This window comes from Mustela erminea, chromosome 2 (assembly GCF_009829155.1).
Source record: "Mustela erminea isolate mMusErm1 chromosome 2, mMusErm1.Pri, whole genome shotgun sequence".
Taxonomy (NCBI): domain Eukaryota; kingdom Metazoa; phylum Chordata; class Mammalia; order Carnivora; family Mustelidae; genus Mustela; species Mustela erminea.
The window spans coordinates 28,007,757-28,029,051 of NC_045615.1; the positions used below are offsets into that span (position 1 = coordinate 28,007,757).

Sequence of the window (21,295 nt, forward strand, 5' to 3'; positions counted from 1 at the left end):
GGGAAGCCAGATCCGTTTTATATGGCTGAATAAGTTCAGCGGCCTAATGGATAAAATAGTCAATCAGGTCACTTAAGGAAAGTACACAGTTCAACATATATTTTGTTTTTTCCCTCAACCATGTCAACAGTCAACTTCAAGGTCAATGTAAGGAAAACATTTGGCTACTAATAAAAGACATCATAATCCTATCTAGTATAATAATTATCAGGCATGCCAAAACATTGTTTAAATACAATATGTTTTAACATTGGCTTGTTCTGAAATTCTCACTCATAACAGATCACATAAGCAGTCACTGAAATAGCCATTCATGTGTTTAAACTTCTGTTTAAGAAATATGATCTAGAACTTTATTTAACACTACATGCCAATTGTAGATTTCCTGAAAGAGAGAATTTTGATGCTCCATTATTAAAGACAAAGGACCAATTCTAGTATTATGGTAAATATAATTATAGAGAAATTATCAAAGATCAGAGAAAACTAGCTGTGTTTTGTTTGTAATAGCCCCTGACCCATATTGACAGATTTGGTTGACATAGTTCTGTACCAAGAAATATTTGTTTTCAGCATATTCTACTATTATAGTTGGAAAGGAAGAGTCTGTTTTCTTAAATGCTTTCAGATCGAACTGAAAGGAAAAAGATAAGAAAATTCAGCAAACACTGGGAGGAGAAACTTTCATATTGCTAGGATATGCAGGTGCTTTTATATTGCTACCCTCCTGTGGGCTCATGCAGTAGATTGAATTTCTCAAGCTCCATGTTATCAGGGAACAAGGATTATGCAATTTTATGTGAAGACCTATCACAGACAAAATACGAAACTGTATATTTCCATATTTTGGAAAGTGACTGCAGTATTCAATGTGGTGACTAACACATTAGATGGGACAACATGTTCTAGTTTTAATCATGACAAGAAGGCAGTAGATCAAACCCCATTGTTCTTTGAGGACGCTACTCAGCATCTTTTAAACTTGGGATCCTAAAAGGATCACACCCTAATTTTAATGGCCCAATGCTCAGTTATGAAAGTTCAGGATGAACTCTGGTCATCAGACCTGCAGTAGCTCACAGAGAAAATGTAAGTTCCCCCAAGAAGGGACAGAGCAGAACCTTGGCTCCTAAGGGACATAATGGCAGAGCCTGCTCAACCCCGAAGCAGAGGCACAAATCCGTCTTTCTCTTTTGCTAAGGAGTCTGTGAAACTGGTCATTTTCCTGATGGAAGAAACGCTAAGGAAGTGAGTCTCGAGGAGGATGTCCTATGAAATGCAGACAAAAATTTTTGTTTCTTTTGCAAACACTGTTGTAGTTCATGGGGAGTCCCAAGTATATAAGAAGTCTGGAGCAGGGGACCAGTCAGACCTGGCGCTCCTAAATAACAGCTCTCTGATGACGCCAAATGACCTGGTCATTAAGAGAGCTCCTAGGGCAAGACGACTTTCTTCAACTCCAAGGTTGCAGCTCAGGGGACATAAATGAGAAATGCCAGCGGTCAGCCTTGCTTATTACATCTTTGGGCCGCTCTCATAGAAGACACATTTCTAAACTGGAGGGTCAAGACATCAGTAGGTTTTGGTCAGCAGAAGTATGTGGCAGATGGTTCTTTTCTACTGGAATTTTAGGAGCATGTTTTTTCATCATGAGCTTAGTTTGCTTTCTGAATAGAAAAGACTACATTTTAAAAAAGCCTTAAGTCACCGAGGTTGACCTTCTTGTCTGAATGAAACTTAATGTTTTACTAATAAAGAAGCTGGTATAAAATGGAGTGTACGGACCCCATGATAAAGAAGATACTGTCTTTAAGGGGGTTTTGTATTTCCAGGGAACTGCAAAAACATTGTTCTGCTTATGGCTTTAAAACTGAAACAAAGAACTATTGAAACCCAAAAGATAGACTACCAAAGTGGGGGAGGCGGAGAATATCTTACCAGGTTCAGCTGTAGATCTAGGTTCTTTTTGCCACATGAAAAAAAAAAAAATCAAAACAGAGTATTAGAATGGGGTTTCATTAATAAGAAACCTACCTATCTTTCTCTCTTTGTCCAGGACAAGTCTGCAGGATATAGGGAACTCCGTAATACAAAAGATAGAGTGATAATAGATCCATTTATATTTCTATAAATTCAGAAACCCAAATTCCAGTTACAGCTTACACTAGAAAGTGTTTTAAACCATGACTCATAGAAGGGCTTATAGGAGGCTTGTAAACTTCCTAAGATTATTTGGCCAACTTTGAGTTCAAATATATGTAACATTTCTTCCTGAAGAAGGAACATACAGCTCTTATCAAAATTTCAAAGGGGTACACAAGTGACTACCATGGGTTTAATTTACCGGACCCCACTTATCTGTCGATTACGCAGTCTCACTTCTCTTCGGAAATAAAAATCATTTCAGCTAAGGGCCCCTGGGTGGCTCAGTCGTTAAGCATTTAGCTTTGGGGCAGGTTATGATCCCAAGGTCCTGGAATCGAGCCCCACGTCAGGCTCCCTGCTCAGCGGGAAGCCTGCTTCTCCCTCTCTCACTCCCCCTGCTTATGTTCCCTCTCTCACTGCTCTGTCAAATAAATAAAAATCTTTTTTAAAAAATCGATTCATCTTGAAAGACTAAGTCCTTCTTGGTTTTCCTGAAGTTTGAGAGAAGAAAATGGATGGATGTGGGAAAATGGGCACCTCTCCTTACTTTTCTGTAGAATTCTGAAATCTGGAGAGTCTTGAATTTCACTCCCTTGTCGGAACCACTTGACCTGCAAAGGGGGTGCTCCTCGGACTCGGCACTCCAGGACTACCACCTGACCCTCGGATGCTGCTATGTTTTGCAGTTCCTAAAAATTCAAGGAAGACACATTAGACTTTGGTTCACTTTTACACAATTTCACAACAGAAAGTAAAGTTTGCGAATCTTAGAGGGCAAAAAAAAAAAAAAAATGCAAAACTTGCATCATAAAATAATTACCACTAACTCAAGTAAAAATAGACACCTTGAAATCCATCGATCATTAGCTTTCCATAATCTCCGTGTAATGAGATTAGTAAGGGTTACCACTGGGCCTGTGGACTTTTTGGGTCTGTCTGCAAATTTACTGACACTTTCATATTTAATGGAATTTTATGGCAATGCCTGTTACCTTTCTCTATTTACACTGAAGGGTTAGCTGGTGGAATGCAGACTTCCTAAAACAATTCTATTCCATATGAACGTAGATTCCTGGGAAAACCAGACAGGAAGAGGAAAAAAGGCACAATTTGTTTTTACATGCCCCAACCTTTTCATGTACTCCCCTACCCCCACCTCTGCCAATGAGCTTCCTATGTCAGGTTTATTAAGATAAGAAGCTTGGGGACTTTCTCATTTTGAAGTTCTGAGTAAAATAATAAAACCCGCAGTACTTCTCCCTTCGTGACCTTCAATTCCTCTTCCTTTGCAATCACCCTGTTGCCCCTGACCCTATTCCAAGTCCAGACCAGTAAATTTTTACAGGGCAACAGATGAGAACTTAATTTGTCTGCGTAGATGCAAAGAGGTAAAGCTTTAATACTTGTTATTAAATATCAAAAGATTAATAGTCCCCTCACAGATATCCTCCCCCTACCTTCCTCCTCCGGGCTTACTTAGCAATGGGGCTGACTTCAACTTTTTGACTTTTTCAACTTCTGACTCCAGAGTATGAGATCTCACCTAGGTGGATGGAGAACTCTTAAAGCAGTTCGGATATGACAGAGTCATTCACCTACATGTCAACCAAAAGCAAACAAATCCACGTTAAGAAGTGTGTGGTCTTTACTGGTTTGGTTCGGTTATTTAAGATCACCTGAAGGGACAACAAACGTGCGCTGGGAAAAAACAAATGTCAGAGCAAAGGGGCTGCAGTGAGTGTGGTAGAGCGCTAAGGAGATTCTCAGTCAGTGCTGTTGGCGGAAGAACTATGAAAGGCTAATGTTAAGTCTGAGAAGGCATTTGATAATAAGCTGAGTAGTTAACAAAATGCCTCTTTTTTTTTTTTAAGTGAAAAGGTTAAGATTTATTAACTACTTCTGATTACATTGCCTCCTTGCTTTTAAATGTAGAAAATCTCTGGTTCTAAATTGACTTTTTTACTTTGTGACTGGGTCCAGAGAAGAGCTAATTTAGTGGATCAGAGCAGGAAAAGTGTCACTCACAGGGCCCAGGTTGTGTAGATTAATTATTCAACACTTCCTGGACAAGCCAGGAAGTTTGATTTATTCTTAGGATTGTGTGTTTTGTTCAAAGGCTGGAAAGTCAGAGAGAAAATGGGTAGATACCAAGGATCTGAAGCAAAACTCCACAGGATTATAATAGGACTCCACCCAGAGCAAACTTTTTCATCTTGAGAGAGACCACAGCTAAGTGGAATGAGCCGTTAGGAGAATCTTCAGGGACACAGGGCGGAACCCTGAAGGAGACTAAGAGCCAACCTACAGAAGTTGCACTTAGCAATCTACATCATCCACTCAGGGCAGAACTGGGGGACCCTGAGTGTTCTAGGATCCATATATCAAGCCCACCTGATATTGTGATTCCTTTAAGGGGCTGAACTACTTAGAAAGAAAGGCCACATAAGACTAGTTGCTCTCTCGTCTCCCATGTGTCCCTACTGCCCCTAGTCCCACCGTCCCATACCAGCTCTGCTGCTCCAGCTAAGCCCAGTGGCCCACAGACAGAGGCGCGGGCTCTGCCTCTGACCAGCTACGAAACCGGGAAATCTTTAAAAAGTAGTATGAGGAAACAGGTGAAGGTGCCTATTAGACCAGCAATGCCCACCTGACTGACATTCACTGTCACCATCATGCGTGAGAGAAAGACCAAATAAAAGATGCTAAGGGTGACAAAGCGAAGGCTACTTTGAGTTACAAAGGAGATGAGCAGATTTATCTTCTAAACCTGCCCCTCCAAAACCAAAGTCCAGGCCCAAAAGGACCCAGCAAAGCAGGGAGGGAAGATGCCTACAGAAACAAAGGGGAAAGCCAAGGCCAGGAAGGAAGCAATTCTGCTGAGATCAGAGATGATCTACGGTCTAGACACGGAAGGTAGAAGGCATTGGAAATGCCCAGTGAAGTATGCTCTGTGCTGCCCATCACTCTACAGTGTGTGGTTTTTTTTTTTTTTAATCAACCTTTATAAAAATACAGAATTATGTTTCACTTTTCTTTTTACTAAGCTGTGGAGTTAGCACACACTATGTTTCACGGTTTTCTTCTGGGGGAAGGGATATACGGCTAATTGAATGTCAATGCCTCAGGAGCCAGGATGCAATGGAGGAAAGAGGATTTATGTCTAGTTTTGAGGCTTTCTCTTAGTGCCCAGGAGGAGTTCCGTAATATCACCATCTGCCAGGCCACTGTGGGGAAGCCCTGGGTGGAGGGAAAGCAAAATCTCATGACCTCTCGATTTGCTTAAATCAAGAGGTGTATTGGGACCCCCCAAATCACCTTCACATAGCACAGACTTCCTGGTGATGACCTGGTGAAGCTGTCTTTGAGGAGCTCTAAAACCACACAGCAGCTGAATTACCCACACTGTGGGGGACATGTGCTGTTCTCAGCAGATTAGAGGACAACCTCATGGACAACCTCAGTGGCATCACATTCTGTCAGGTTTTATTGTTTTTTGGGGGGTTGGTTGTTTTTGTTTTGTTTTGTTTTGGTGCTTGAAAGTTGTCAAATGTTATCATTTGTTGCCAGTGTCTTATACTAAATACTCTGCTTACAAAATGACCTTTAATAAAGCGGGATCCAGTCTGGCTTGGAAGTAAAAAAATCATCCCCTACAAGAAGAAAAGCAAGATGCTCTTCCCTATTGCCTTGCAAAATTTTATGGATTTGCTTTTTCACATTTGTCTTTCATTTACTTTGCCTAGATTTTTGTAAAAAGTGTGAAGTAGCAGTCCAATTTAATTTTTTTTTTTTTTTAAATCTCTGCTGAAGAACTCATTCTTTACCTAGCGATCTGCAGGTTTTTGGAGATACTGGAGTGTCTGTGGGCTCTATTCTGATCACCTGCCCATTTGTTTGGTCTTGTTCAGCATGATACTATCCTAAATACTCTACAAAGTCTTAACATCTCTGATGACAAATCCCTTGCCCTCTTACCAGCACTGAATTTTCCTCTTCAGGAGTACCTTGGCTATTTTTAGACCTTTTTTTCTTAGAATCAAATTTGCTAAGTTCTACATTAAACAAATAAAACAAGGAACCAATTGGAATTTCAGCTAGATCTGCATTAAATTTAGAGATTAATTTGGTGCTCATGACTTCACGATTTTCTAGTCTACACACATGGAATCTCTGTTTACTTATTTGGGCCTTTTTAGACGTATTCCAATCAAGGTTTGTAATTTTCTCAAAAACAAAAAAAAGATACACCACATGGAGCCATTTCTGAGTTGAGCAGTTGACTATCAAAATGGATGTCATTCACTTTGGCAAGGCAAAACACAAACTTGAAGAACAAATTGAATATTGTCTTTTTTTTTTCCTCTCTAAAACGTGCTGGTTCTCCCAAGCAATTTCCTACACAGCTCTTTGTCTCATTTTTTTCAACCCTCTTGGCTTTCCCACTCCACAGTAAGCTCTACTAGGTCACTAACCACGCCCACACCATTCAGACCCTTGACCAGATGATACTCACAAAACAGTTGTTGCATAAATACCTATTTAGCGCCTAAGGTAACCATAAGAGTCTGTGGATCTGTTCATTTTAATTTTTAAAGGCCGATGCATGAAGGCCCATGTGAAGAGACCTTAAGGACCAAAGCAAACAGAGAGAAAGAGACGTGAGATATCAGACCTTGGTAAAAATAGGAGGAAAGTAGGCAGGAGCAGCTCCATCCTGTCGGCAGAGATACGAGGTTGGACTGTGGACCTGAAAATGCAGAGACACAGGGATCAAATTCCGAATATATAAATTGTTAAAAAGATGGGCTAAGGAAATCTTCCACTATTGGGATCGCTCCGCTTGAATGGAACGAGGGAACGCAAACAGTGCCATCTGTCATTTTGCTGCTCTACGCTCACGTACAGTACAGACCTTGTTCCTCCTTTCACAGCTGTTCCTCTTCTCTATTCAAACGGATATTCAAGGTAAAAGTTCCTCAGTTCCCTGGGGATCCATGAGCTTGTAAATGTTCTTACCAAATGGATTTCTGTGTGTGGGACTTCCACAGGGGTCTTTTCAAAAGTTCTCACAGACATTATACTTTATTTTTAAATACAGTCTGGATTCATGGAATTAAAAGCACAAGTTACTGGCAGTGGAGGGTAAATTATCAACCATCTACCTTATGTTTAAGGTATGCATTCTTTCTTGATATAGGGGATTACAGGAAACAAGTTAAAAAGGAATATATTGTTCTTTCTTGATGTGCAAAAAACAAAGATGCTAAAATACTTACTGTATGGCACTCATCTCCGGGGAAATATAAAGATTCCAGAGTAGGGAATGGAAAATACGTCTCTTTCTCCAATCATTTATTTTCCAACACTTTGGATTTATGCCCTTCTATGTAAGCAATGGTTAGCTTCTTAACCCCAGATGATGGTGATCTGATATCATGGGTCCAAATATGTCACAAGTTATCATCGAGAATGTTGGCAGAGTTGCAGAGATGTGAGGATACTAAAGGGCGTTACTCATTATCCTCGTAAGACTTCTCACTGGTTTGTGATTCAGGACTGGGTTTCACTTTTTGTTGTCCTTATATGTCCAAGGACTATTGGAACACTTACGTAGTGTTTAGTCTGTGCCAGACACGGTTCTAAGTGTTATATGGAGATTCACTGACACACTGAATCCTCCGGTGAGATGCATGGTATTATCTTCATTTTACAGATGAAGAAACGTGGCATAGAGAGGTTACATCAAGTGGCAGAGCTCGGATTCGCACCCAGGCAATCTGGCTCCCGGGTGTTCAACTTCACATGACGTTGCTTACAGTAATAAAGCAACGGAGTTTCTCTGAGCCCCTCATCCTACCTGTACAAATGGAACGTGTGTCCTTCCATTTAGTGTCCCTGGAGAATTTAAACCATTTAAATGTACCGTTTACATTATTATGGTGCTTACCTATTTAAATATTTCATGCTCTTAGGCTTTTGTGTTACACTTTAACATATTCTGCCACATTCATGACATGTTTCGTGTTTCCCATGCATAGTTCTATAAAGTGTTTGGGAATGAAGCTAGTGATGTATTTTTTTTTCCCAATGAAATGTCTAACATGTTGCTAATAAACACTCACCACTTATCAATAATTAAATATTAAACAAAAAAATCCACTGATTTAATCAGAAATATTTTTATAAGTACCACTCTGGTTTAGGGATTTAAAGGAAACATCTATGCCATCTTTGAATTAATTATACTGGTTGGTTCTTTTCAAGTTTACAAACTCAAATATCTTTACTGTTTCCCTATTCCACATATCCAAGAGTATATGTCACATTCTACAAATACTAAAACACCTGGGTGCTCAGGAGATGGAGGGCTGGTGATGGTCACACAACAGATTTACCACTTAGGGATTCGTTTACATTTCAAGGGCAGGGATTGGGAAGCCTTTTGTGAGTGTCCTAGTTAAATATATACATCACAGCACAAAGGCAAAGTAACATACATCTGATTAAAACATTTCCATTCTAATTTTTTTTTTACTGTTTTTAAAACATTTTCTGTGGTGTTGGCAAAGTAAACTATTACTTTCCAGTAGTTTGTATTGCTGTTTTTTCTTGGATACGGTAGTCTCATAATGGGAAAAAAAAAAAAGGCAGGATAAAAATGCTTCATTAAGTCAAGGAATTTGTGTTTTTTTAACTGTTCATCTCTTGGAAAAACTTTTGTTGGTATGTGGGCTTTTCTTGCTTCTAATTTGTTTTAAATAAACTAATAAATGTGGTGAAACAGAGAGGATTTATAGGTAGAAGAAAAATCAAATAGTCATAGCTAAAAGAGATACCATTTTCTCAGGTTATGAGCTGTTAGGGACATTCCTAATGGAAATGCAAGCACTTACTAATTGGTGATATGTTTTTGATGAAAGATGTTTTTAGTAGCTCGAAAGGCACAGTTTTACCTACCATTTTCTTTCCTCTCAGTTGTGTTTCCACTTAAAAAATACTGCAGGGAGTATACCGAGTTGGAATCAAAGCCGTAATCTTTAAACCAAGAAGTTTGTCAATGAGTTTGACTCACTGTGGTCTCTGGTCCAAGGCGCACTTACCTGTTGAACGGGGACAGACAATGGTTGAATCACAGCTGTGGTCACTCCTGTCTTTGGAGAAGATGATCCTATTGTCAAGGAGACAGAAGTTGTTTTCTTTTGAGCTCTAGAAAATAAGGAGACAAGTGTGTTCCTTCGGTTTTTTTTCTTAAAGCAGGAATTACTCTTTGAAAGATTTCCCCACAAGAGCTCAGTTTCTTTTCGTCATTCAAACCACTTCTGTTGTAAGTGTTTCAGAAATGGGAAGCCATAACCTACAGTTAGAATAGCTGTGGTCAACATATGCATAGACTAGACCTTATAGATAGCAAAATAAACACACAGGGAAAAGAAAAATAACTATATATAGCTCAGCTAATATCAAAGAACCTAAAGTATTGAACTTGAAAATCAAATCTCTGGAGAAGGTCCAATCTTTAGCAATAAGCAGATACTTGAAATCTTTATGGTTAGGGTTCCATATTTAATTCAAAGTTTTAATGGTCTCTTTTAAGTCTAGCAGGTGTTCTTTGTTCTGGTTTCCAATTTTGTTGAGAATGTCTTGGCCTTTTAGTTCTTTTCTTACTGCATAAAAGTTAGTGAGGTGTAGAGAAAGGTTGAGAAGAGTTGGTTTCTAGGCCCAATTTTGCTAAGAGGCTGGCTGTGCAATCTCAAGCGAGTCGAGTAGCTTCTCGAAACTTGAGATCCTTATCTGAAATCAGGAGTGCCAGAGCATATCATCTCATAAGGTTCCTTTAGCATTAATACTCAGGGATTATTTGATGCTGAGTAGATAAAATTGTTACGTATCTGCTAACAGATCAAAGGAATTTATTAGCATAGTCTCAATACTCAAGGAGTTTTTTTTTTTTTTAAAGATTTTATTTATTTGACAGGAGAGAGAAATCACAAGTAGGCAGAGAGGGAGGCAGAGAGAGAGAGGGGAGGAAGCAGGCTCCCTGTGGAGCAGAGAGCCCGATGCAGGGCTCGATCCCAGGACCAGGGATCATGACCTGAGCCGAAGGCAGAGGCTTTAACCCACTGAGCCACCCAGGCGCCCCAATACTCAAGGAGATTTTTTACAAAAATCCCAGTAGGTTTGATTTTATTTTTGCAAACAATTAATTATTACCATCAATTTACATAATAATTATTTTGGAAAATAATCCATTTGTCTTTGTAAGAAGAACTAAATTTTACAATTTTCCTGGTAAGATCTAACTAGCAATAGTCTTTATCCAAGTATTTCTGGGCTAATTACACACTTTGCAATTGGTGTAATTAGACTGGTCCTCATTCACATTTTGGTTATGATTTAACTAGCTTCCTCTCAATGCTGATGATGTTCTCATATATTTATAACCAGTTAGTTGTCCTTGAAACTTAAGATTGTCTATGGTTTGACTTTGGAATCTCAACGATGAAATGCGGACTTCAAAATCTAAACTCCTAAGTTAAAAATTGTGTTTGTTCCACATTCAAATGTTTGATCTTTGGCTGACATCAGCTGACCTCTTCCTTCACAGCACAAGGCACTCTGCTTCTCCCCACAATGACTCTGTCCACATTCTTTGCTGTGCAGAGAATTGATGGGATTGTCGGCACTTACTGCGGCATGGCTCCAGGGTTTGATTTGAAAGCTAAATTTTCACTCTCAGAATCTGTTGAACTGGCACCTGAGACAATGAGAAATAATGATAAATTTAAGATTTGAGTAAGCACCTATAACTGCTTCAAAAATTAAAACTGTTCATTTTTAAATAATAACATACAAAGTCTTATGTTCAAATAGAGAATGGTTTAGACCATTTTTCCTTGAACTGTTTTTCTGGAAAACTACTTAGAGCAAAGATCTACTGTAAAAAGTTTTCTTGAAAGCCATATGCTTTTAATGCCAGATTTCCTATTAGTTTAATTTTTATCACTGATCCTCACAACCATATTTTAAAATGGCTTATAAACTACGAAATAAATGTGTGTGTGTCTCTCTATGTCTATGTCACTGATCCTCACAACCATATTTTAAAATGGCTTATAAACTACAAAATAAATGTGTGTGTGTCTCTCTATGTCTATGTGTGTGTGTGTGTGTGTGTGTGTGTGCGCGCGCACACAAAGCATTCATGATTTTAAACTTTAACCCTTTCCTGGGAGATTACACTCTGGATTATTAATGTCTTCATTACTCATTAATTAGGAGATGCTTTCTGACTCTGTGATAAATTAGAACAAAATAGTGGCTTCACTTATGAGTTAGAAGGTCTCTGATTTTGGATTATGCTTTCCCAAATTCATTCACTTCATTACTGTTTTTGAACTAAGGGTGACCTTATCAGTTTTTTAGTCCAAATGCAAACTGTACTTATGCTTTAATACTCATGTGTTTTGTCAGAGATTTAAGTGATAGATTTAAAATAATTGTAATGATTAGAAGTATACTCTTGACATTTCTTTTATAAGATATATTTAAAGTGAGTTACATTATTTAAAGACACTTTAATATAAAACAATATGTGCTTATAGAAAAGCAACCAAAGAGCACAGAATTGTGTAACATAATACTACAGACCAGTGGGTACCTTCCTTAATGCCATCTGCATGTTAATAGTCTGATGTCTATTTGTCCGATAAATTTAATGTATTGACATATACTTATGTACATAGCTCTACAAACAGAATCACACCATATGGACTCTTTGCAATTAGTTATCGTTGCTTATAAATACATTCAGAATATGCGCATTTCCTCAATTTCTTGGATGGCTGCCTAGCGTTCCTTTCCATGACTCCATTTCTCCCGTCCTTTATTAATGCTTTAACAGTCAGGTTTAGGTAACTCTGCTGGAATGTCTGCTGTCCCTTCCTATTTACTTCTCTAAGTACCACTTAGTATAGGCTTTCTTCATATAGTTCCTAGACTACCACAATAGATTCTTATCTTGTCTTCCTCTCTCTGTCAATCTTCAACCTATGTCATTTTTTACTATAGCACACCTTTCCCGTTTTAAAAAAAAAAAAAAAAAACCCACGAGAAACAAAAACTAAGATAAGGAGTTTCAACTCAATAAATTTAAAAACCTAAAACCTGCAATTTAGTGACTTTCGTGATTTCCAGCCAGATTTTGTAGCTCTATCAGCCAGAACTTCCATGTCCTATAACCCCGAGCCAGAGAGTTGAACATACCACTGGTGTCCATTCACTAGGTAAGGGGAATGCAGCAGTGAAGAACTATACACATACAGCCTCCACACGCCTGCGCTCGTGGACTTTACATTCTTTTGAAGACACAGACCACAGACTACATAAATAGAAGACATGGATAGCAGTGGGTGAAATGAGAAAGCACATCAGAGCAGGGATCTAGGAAAGGGGGGGACTGGCCTGGGATGCAGTGTTATATGGGGTGGCAAGGAAGGCTCCATCAAGATGGGGACTTTGCATAAAGACCTCAAGGACGTGGGGGCTTTCCTTTCTTGGTCTTTTCCCATGTTTGTACATTTCGCTGTATTATTCACTCTCGCAGGAAAGTCTTAGCTAGTCTTCTCTCGATATTCTTTTAAAACAAGCCAAATAGGGGCAGCTGGGCTGTGGTTAAGCGTCTGCCTTCGGCTCAGGTCATGATTCCAGGGTCCTGGGATCAAGCCCTATATCAGGCTGTGTTCAGTGGGAAGCCTGCTTCTCCCTCTCCCACTCCCCCTGCTTGTATTCTCTTGCCATGTCTGTATCAAATAAATAAAGTATTAAAAAAAAAAAAAAGATAAGCCCAATAGTATTTTCTGTGCTGTTTTCTCTGAACACCATGTGTTTTTGCTTATACTACTCAGGTCACTTATAACACCATATCTGCTTGAAAACTGTAAGGTCTTTGGAAAACTGAGGAAGGGTTAGGAAGGGAAATACCAATTTTTGAGTACTTACTATTTTGCCTGGTAATCTGCTAGGATACTGTATAACATTTAATTATTGTAATAACTAACCTCACTGAAAGGTGAAATGTCCAATTACACATTAGAAAATTGAGGAACCAAGAGATTAAGTCATTTACATAAGGTCACCTAACTAGAAAGCAGCAGTGAGAGGAGTTTTGAACTTGCGGTCTGTGACGTCCCCCATGCGGTATGACCTTCACGTGCTGTGGATGTCTAGTCCTCCCAGGCCTCAGTTTCATGCTTCGCTAATGGCAGGCCTTCAACTGCTGGCAGGATCAGTGAATGGAACCTTGGGGACTGCAAATGCTTGTTTGGGGAAAGTGAACTGAGCAACCACAGAAGAGCAGCATGATGGGGAGGGGGCAGCAGTGGGAGGCAAGTCAAGAAAGGTGTGGGATGAAGAATAAGAGAGCCAAAGTGTTTGGACTTTATGCCCAGGCACTGAGAGTTGTAATTAGGAAAATGAACCATGCAGGATGAACTGGGGGAGTAGCAAAATAAAAGAGCAGCAGAACCAGCAAACCATCAAATATAGGCGATAGAGAAAATTTTAACCATGAGAGGAAGTATGGGACCTGAGCAGAGGAAACAGGAGTAAAAATCAGTAGCCTCGGTTACCAGAAAATCATGGGTAACCTGAGACAGCTCAGTTTTACTGGAATCACAGGAGCATTAAAGAGAAAGGGCAGGGGAACAAAAACCCCACAGAAGTTATCACAGATGCTCTCAAAGTGGCCAGAAACTGGGGAGACAAATAACTGTTTTTCATGTGATTCCAAACATACTACATCTTAAAGATAAAATCCCCTCTGATTATCTAGTTAGAAAACCTTTCCTTTTTTCAAAAAATAAAAATCATTTTTTCCCAATTTTTAAAAAATTCTTTAAAATTTTATTTTTCTTTTCAGCATTCCAAGATTCATTGTTTATACACACACCCAGTGCTCCATGCAATACGTGCCCTCCTTAACCCACCACCAGGCTCACCTAACCCCCCAGCCCCCTCCCCTCCAAAATCCTCAGTTTGTTTCTCAGAGTCCACAGTCTCTCCTGGCTCGTCTTCCCCTCCGATTTCCTCCAATTTTTTTTTTTCCAGCTGATTTTCAGAAAAAGGTAAAGGGCCAAAAAGGTGGGTAACCCCTGGATAAGAACATGTTTGCTAGTTTTTGCACACCTGTTCAACCCTTGTGAAATCTCAATGTCACCTTCTGTCTCAGGTGTCAGAGCAGCTCTTGCAGATGAGGGAGCAGATCAAATCTCCTTATCTGTGCCAGCAAGTTCCCCCTCAAGATGACTCTCCCCTCCCTCTCTCCTTCTGTCTCCTCCCTTTGGTCATCTGCCCGGCACCTCCTGGTCAGGAAAGGACATTCCTGTCTCTGGTTAACATTTTTGTATTTATCAAAACATCACAAACCATGAGAGACTCTAATCTCAGCAAACAAACTGAGGGTTGCTGGAGGGGAGGGGGTGGGAGAGATGGGGTGGCTGGGTGATGGACACTGTGCTATGGTGAGTGCTGTGAATTGTATAAGACTGATGAATCACAGACCTGTACCCTGAAACAAATAATATATTATATGTTAATAAAAAAATAAAAATTAAAAAGTTAAAAAAACAAAAAAAAGCATCACTTTTTAGTTTTTGATGGAGGCTCCAGTCTTGCAATTACTATCCATCTACTGTTTATCCAATGTTCATCTGCCTAAATGCTATTTCTATACTGTTCCCCACACACAGTGAAGGAACGAAATGCCATGAACTCTGCTCTATTCTGGAAATGCAGCACCACTGGAAATGTCACAAAAATGCACCTGCTGTCTTGCCTTTAAAAGGCGTTCCCTTTTCATTTAAAATACATACCCCATTTAATATTTCCTTGTAGGAAAAAACCCAGAAAATGTTACAATAGTAAAAATTAAAAAAAAAATCATTTGGGATACCACAATTCTGATAACTTCAGAGCAGATCCTTCTGCATTTTATCCCTGTGTACATATATAAATGTTTTAAGATGATATTATGCCTATTGTTAAATTATTGTTTTTCCCTACTCACTCAATACATTGTAAAATGCTTTTCCGTGACATGAGACGTGTAGTTTGTAATATTCTAGTGGCTGCTTCAGATACATGTGTGCAACTCTACCATAATCAACCATTTAAAATGTATGTATATATTAAATATGCATTTGCGACCTTGAGGGACTTTAGTGAAACTGGTCATGGAGTTCATCCTTTGCGCGTACGTCGCTTTTCAAAATTTCAGGAGTAAATCTACTCCGCCCCCATTCGAGTTACTCCTCTCCCTCCCTTCTCTCTCAGTTGCTATAATCACCAGTGCAGCAAGAATCATTTAAGACTCAGATAAAACTAATGAAGCAATGCCAGCGATTTACAATTTTATAAATGATGAATGACTATAAGGACATTAAAGGGAGTTTTAAAGAATGTTTCACATAGGGCACCTGGATGGCTCAGCCGGTTAAGCGTCCAGCTCTTGGTTTCAGCTCAGGTCATGAACTTGGGGTTGTGGGATCAAGCCCTACATGGGGCTCCACGTTGGGCATGGAGACTGCCTAAGATTCTCTCTCTCTCTCTTTCTCTCTCTCTGCCTGTCCTCCTCCCCTGCTTGCTTTCTATTTCTTAAAAAAAAAAAGTTAATGACGTGTAGTTGTGACAGTTAGTCTAAAACAAGGTACAAAAGAGTATGCAAAGTAAAATGTACACACACAGGATAAAGACTGCAAAAATCAAAATATGAAGAGTAACTGTCACAGAGTTATCACATTACACGTGGTTTTTATACCTTCCTTCTACCTGTATGTTTATTCCTATTTTTAGAACAGCAATCATAGCTCATAGTGTATGCCAGGCACTGCTCTCCATCCTTATAATAATCTAATTTTCTCCATGCAGAGACGGAGAAAATGAAGCATAGAGCCACTGAGTAACTGTTCAAGGTCATGGAGCTAAGAACCAAGCTAGCCAGAAAATATTATAAAAGTTATTTCAAAATAAATGAGGTAAGAAACCCCCAAAGCTGTGTTTTGACTCCTTTAGCTTCTCGGAGTGTATCTTTAAAATCCATAAAAGAAACCACATACTCAGAGGGGCTCTCCCCTGGTGGGATTCTCTACAATATCTCTGCATGCTTCCAAATGTCCCTTAAAGGGGCACATATTTTATCTGATGATTCAAAGCACTGAGAACCTACAAATAAAGGTCACACAGGGTCTGCCACCCTGAATTATGCTCAAGGATCCTGCCTCTTCCCCACATCTTTCATGCTGCCTTGCCCTCCTCTCCATCCGATTCCTACAAGGTCAGTTTTAATCCCACCTCTTCAGCCCACATTTCAGGATCACCCTGCCCTCTCGGGAGCTCCTAAAGCTGTCATAATCTGTGTAAACCATTTCTTTTTTTTTTTTTTTAAGATTTTATTTATTTGTCAGAGAGAGAGAGGGAGAGCGAGCGAACACAGGCAGACAGAGCGGCAGGCAGAGACAGAGAGAGAAGCAGGCTCCCTGCTGAGCAAGGAGCCCGATGTGGGACTCGATCCCAGGACGCTGGGATCATGACCGGAGCCGAAGGCAGCTGCTTAACCAACTGAGCCACCCAGGCGTCCCATGTGTAAACCATTTCATAATCAGAAGGTGGCAGTGATGGAAACTTGAGATGTCTGTATTTATTTCACATGCTTACATTTACCTTTTCTATCATGAATTAAAGATTATTCGCCACTTAGTCCTGGAGGGTAACCCCCTCTCCATCTAGCACACATGTGGGTCAGATTCCATTCCCTTTCTCCTTTTCCAAGACCTTGGTCTCATTCTTACTCTCCTCCCTTCTGCATGGTCCAGGAGGATTATCTGCATTAGCACAGAAACATACTCTAGTAATTCAGGTATAAAAACAAATAAGCAAATAAAGTACAAAAAACCATCTTTCTTGACCTCACGCTCCTTCCTAGATACCCCATATCTCTGCTGGTGGTTGAACAAAACTTTCCTGTCACGATTATTTGTTGCTTTTCCTCCCATATTTTGCAAACTTTTCTCGACTCATTCCATGTGATTGTTGGTGCTCTCCAAATTTCCCAAACCCTTCTTGTTAAAATCACGGGCAACATCCACAGCTGCGGACCCCAGTGGTTTCCACTTTATCCTCCTTTGACTGGATTCTGAGGCAGCAGTGGACAGATCTGGCATCATCATCCTTCCTCAAACACTGTCTTCTGCCCCTTCTTCTGCCACTCTGACTGGTTCTCCCCCATCCCGGGAGCTCCTTCTTATTCTCCTCTGCTGGCGTCTCCTCCTCTTAGGAATTCAACATGGTGGGAAGGATCATCCCCAGCTCTGACTTGGTCCACCTTATTCTCTCCCATCACATCTTTCTCCCTCATGAGTCTGGCCAGTAACATGCCCAGCCCCATAACTTTCATTACCACCCACATCCTGATGCTCCCTAAAATATCTTTCTCATCCTGCGTGCTAGGCTATATTCTTATGTCTATGTATTGACTTCTCTAAATAGGGATTCCAAACCTGGCATGTTCAAAACAAAACTCTTACTTTCCTCTGCCCCTAAACCTGTTCCTCGCCAGTCCTCCATGTTTCAGAGATTAGCAACACAGTCCGTACAAATGGTAAAGCCGAAGTCCACCGAGTTGTCCCTGATCCCCTTCACACACATCTAGTCCACCGCATGACTTCTGGGGTCTACCTCTGAACTCGTAACTCATCGGACTCTCCCCTTCCATTTAGGACAGTACTCCTGACCTCCCATTGCTTCTCCTCCATACTGCTGCAGAAGGCTTCTAGCTGGTGTCCAATGATACACCACAGCAACAGTTGAAAAATACAGGTCAGATAATGTGACATTTCCCATCATTAGGGATTTTATTTAGCATAAAGGCCAAATTGCTAACAGTAACCACAGGGGTCTAGGTCACACGTGTGCTGACCATGGCTCAACCCTCTAAGCCATCCCCTCCCCAGACTTCCTTCTGCTCCTTGAACACACAAGTTCCCCAATGCCGCCATCATCATGAGTTCATGTGCATTTAGCTCTGCGGTTAAGAGGGCAGACTCCAGAGTCAGACTACCTGGCTTCCAATCCTTGAATCCTAGGTGTGTGTGAGGGAGGTCATGGACATCCTCAGCCTCTCTGAGTTTCCGCTTCCTCAACCAGAAACCGGAGGTGATTTTTGTCAGGGTGAAATAGGATAATCCATGTGAGAATGAAGAATAGCCCTTGGCTCCTAGTTAAGGCTAAATAAGCGCTGGCTGCTGTTCCCAGGACAGTTTATTTAATATCCTTCTAAAACTTGATGCGTAAGACAGTGAAATCTAGTTTTCAACCAGCAGGTTACATTTTTAGCTAAGGTTTTATTGAGATTTTGAAGTTTTGTAAAAAAAACTTCCTACCCTTCATAGACCCCACAGTCGACTGCCTACTCACACAGTAACAGCAACATGGTTAGGATCCAACTCCCTAGAGATTTGTGCGAATCTAATTCAGGGCTGGAATGAGTAAGTATAAAAATTTCCTGGGGCACCTGGGTGGCTTGCTCAACTAAACGCCAGACTCCTGATTTCAGCCAAGTCATGGTCTCAGCCTTGTGAGATCCAGCCCTGTGTCAGGCTCTACACTGGGCACAGATTCTCTTTCTCCCTCTGCCTCTGCCACAACCCCCCAAACCCCGCATGCACATACTCTCTAAAAATATAATAACAGAAGTAAAAATAAAAATTTCTTACATGTAATTATTCTTTGGGATAAAAAATACACTAAAATTTGTGGGGTTGTTTTTTAAATTGTGATCTATACTTCGTAGACTAATGAGTCAGTTTTCTAAAACAACTTACTTCAGGCTTAGGAGACTGACTCTTTTCTTTCTTTTCTTTTTTTTAAAGCTTATTTATTTATTTGAGAGAGAGAGAGACAGCAGAGTGAGCAAGAACACGAGCGCCTGGCGAGGAGAGGCATTAAGGGGAGGGAGAAGCAGGCTCCCCGCTGAACAGGGAGCCCAAAGTCAGGCTCAGTCCCAGGACCCTGAGCAGAAGGCAGACAACTTAACCAACTGAGCCTTCCAGGCACCCCAGGAAACTGACTCTTAATGGCTCTCTATTCTTGTTCTGCCCAGTTCCCTCATCCTCCCTTCATACACAATCTATCTAAACTCACAGACACCCCATTGCTAGTTGGCTACCTAAGTAAGTCCAGTGTTGTCATGTGGAAAACGGTACACTGAGAAATATCCATTATCTTTGTTGAAGCTCTGGCATGAAATGTGTATGTTATAAAGAACCAGTGATTAAAAATATATGTTTACTGATCTATTTATTTTAGGGTGGGAGGGAGCATGAACTAGGGGAGAGGGAGAGAGAGAATCCCTAAGCAGACTCACCACTGAGCGCTGAGCCCAACATGGGGCTGGATCCCAGAACCCCAAGATCATGACCTGAACTTAAATCAAGAGTTGAGCACTTCAGCGACTGAGCCACCCACGCACACCAGGAACCAGTAATTAGTTTTTGCCGCCTGATAACTCATCTGGAGGATTTCAAAGGCAGGAAAGGACTGAGAGTTCAGGAACTTCTATACAGAAGAAGCAAACTCACTGAAATAATTAAAGACCGAGGTCTGAATGTTGCAGCTTTACCAGAGTTAGATACTGAAACTGGTTTCAAGAGGTAGAAAAACATTTTCTTTTATTATGTGAAAAGTAGGTGTATCTCATATATATATTTCAGTTAACCTTGTAAATTAATTTGTATCTTGTAACACTTTATATATTTCTATTATGTCACTTATAACATCCCTTGTATTCTGGTTGTTGTTATTGTTGTTGTTTTTCTCTGTGTCCATCTCTGCTGTTAGACTGGGAACTCCTAGATACCAGGGAATGGCTCTTAATCAGATTTGTGCCTGCATTTTCTAGCACATAGTAGGGCCTTAATAAACACAGGCTGAACTCATTTGGTAGCTATTAAATTGAATGTGATTTCACATAACCTCTGTAGTATAAAAGCAATGCACACTAAAACTCACCACATTTCCAGCAACGCTGAAAGCAAATAAAGCATTTAATTTTAAAAGAGGCTCTATCTGAACTTGGATTTCGGAGACCTATCTGATCATCATTAGCAAACAGTTTTCTTATGCAAGTTTAAGTTCTTTCATTGTAAGTTCTTTCATCTTAAGTCCTTTCATTGTATTCTAAAATGCTTTAAGATGTTTGCCACCCAGCCTCCCAACCCATGACTAATACTCCTAACTTATTAAATTTTAAGTCTTTTTGGTCATTCATTTAGCACTCTAAAATGTATGACACAGTAGTTAAGAATATGGGTCTTGGAGCAAGACTGCCTGGGTTCAAATCCCTGGGGTGACTTTAAAAGAGCTGCTTTAACCTCTGGGCCTCAGTTAACCCACATATAGAAGGAGATGCTATTAACACCTCACAGCCACTGGGGGAAGTTTAAATCATTATGTATAAGTATGCATACACTTATAAGTGCCATGTAAGTATTTCTTATTGTTCTATACAAAATATTTGCTTTCATTAACAGGACAAGGTCCCTTGAGGAGCTCACGGAGGTTTACATTCAAAGACAACTTAGGGGATCCTTTTATTAAAAGTAAAGGTACATACTTTCAGTCAGTGATAGTAATTCCTCTGAAATTACGTTTTTTGTCAATTTTTAAAGAGCTATGAATTATGATTCATACCTTGCTTTCTTCTACGTTAAATAATAAAGAAATTTGTCAGAACTAAATGGTTAAAAAAACATAAAAAGATGAAGAGTAAGGTAGGATCTGAATCTTTTTTTGTATTTTAACTACTATTTTGAAAAGCAACCAATTAATAGATTATTCACCAATTTATGGATTTAGAAACAGTATGTGCACTGTGGCGCTTAAGGCATTTCCAACTCAAATTATTGGTATTGATCAAAATGCAATAATAATTTAAAACTGGATATTTTCACATCAAGTTTCCTACTAATTTCCCACAGGCTGAGTCTTGTCAAGAACAAAAGAAATATTCCACTCTCTATCTAACCCTTTTCAATACAACACTGATTCTTGAAGTTTTTTCCACCTAGTGATTCCAAGTTCATAGTACATTTAGAAGGAA

General features: G+C 39.9%; 1 protein-coding gene across 3 annotated transcripts in view; it reads right to left on the minus strand.

The window, feature by feature from the left end:
• The window catches only part of PALLD (palladin, cytoskeletal associated protein), a 412,154-nt gene that overhangs the window by 217,119 nt on the left and 173,740 nt on the right, over nt 1-21,295 (minus strand). For all 3 annotated transcript variants that reach the window (XM_032332582.1, XM_032332581.1, XM_032332583.1), the window contains exons 4-8: nt 10,834-10,900; nt 9,246-9,351; nt 6,818-6,892; nt 2,693-2,834; nt 1,939-1,962 (exon numbers count right to left, since the gene is read on the minus strand). In XM_032332582.1, the coding sequence (XP_032188473.1) occupies nt 1,939-1,962; nt 2,693-2,834; nt 6,818-6,892; nt 9,246-9,351; nt 10,834-10,900 (414 nt within the window). The remainder of the gene's footprint in view (nt 1-1,938; nt 1,963-2,692; nt 2,835-6,817; nt 6,893-9,245; nt 9,352-10,833; nt 10,901-21,295) is intronic.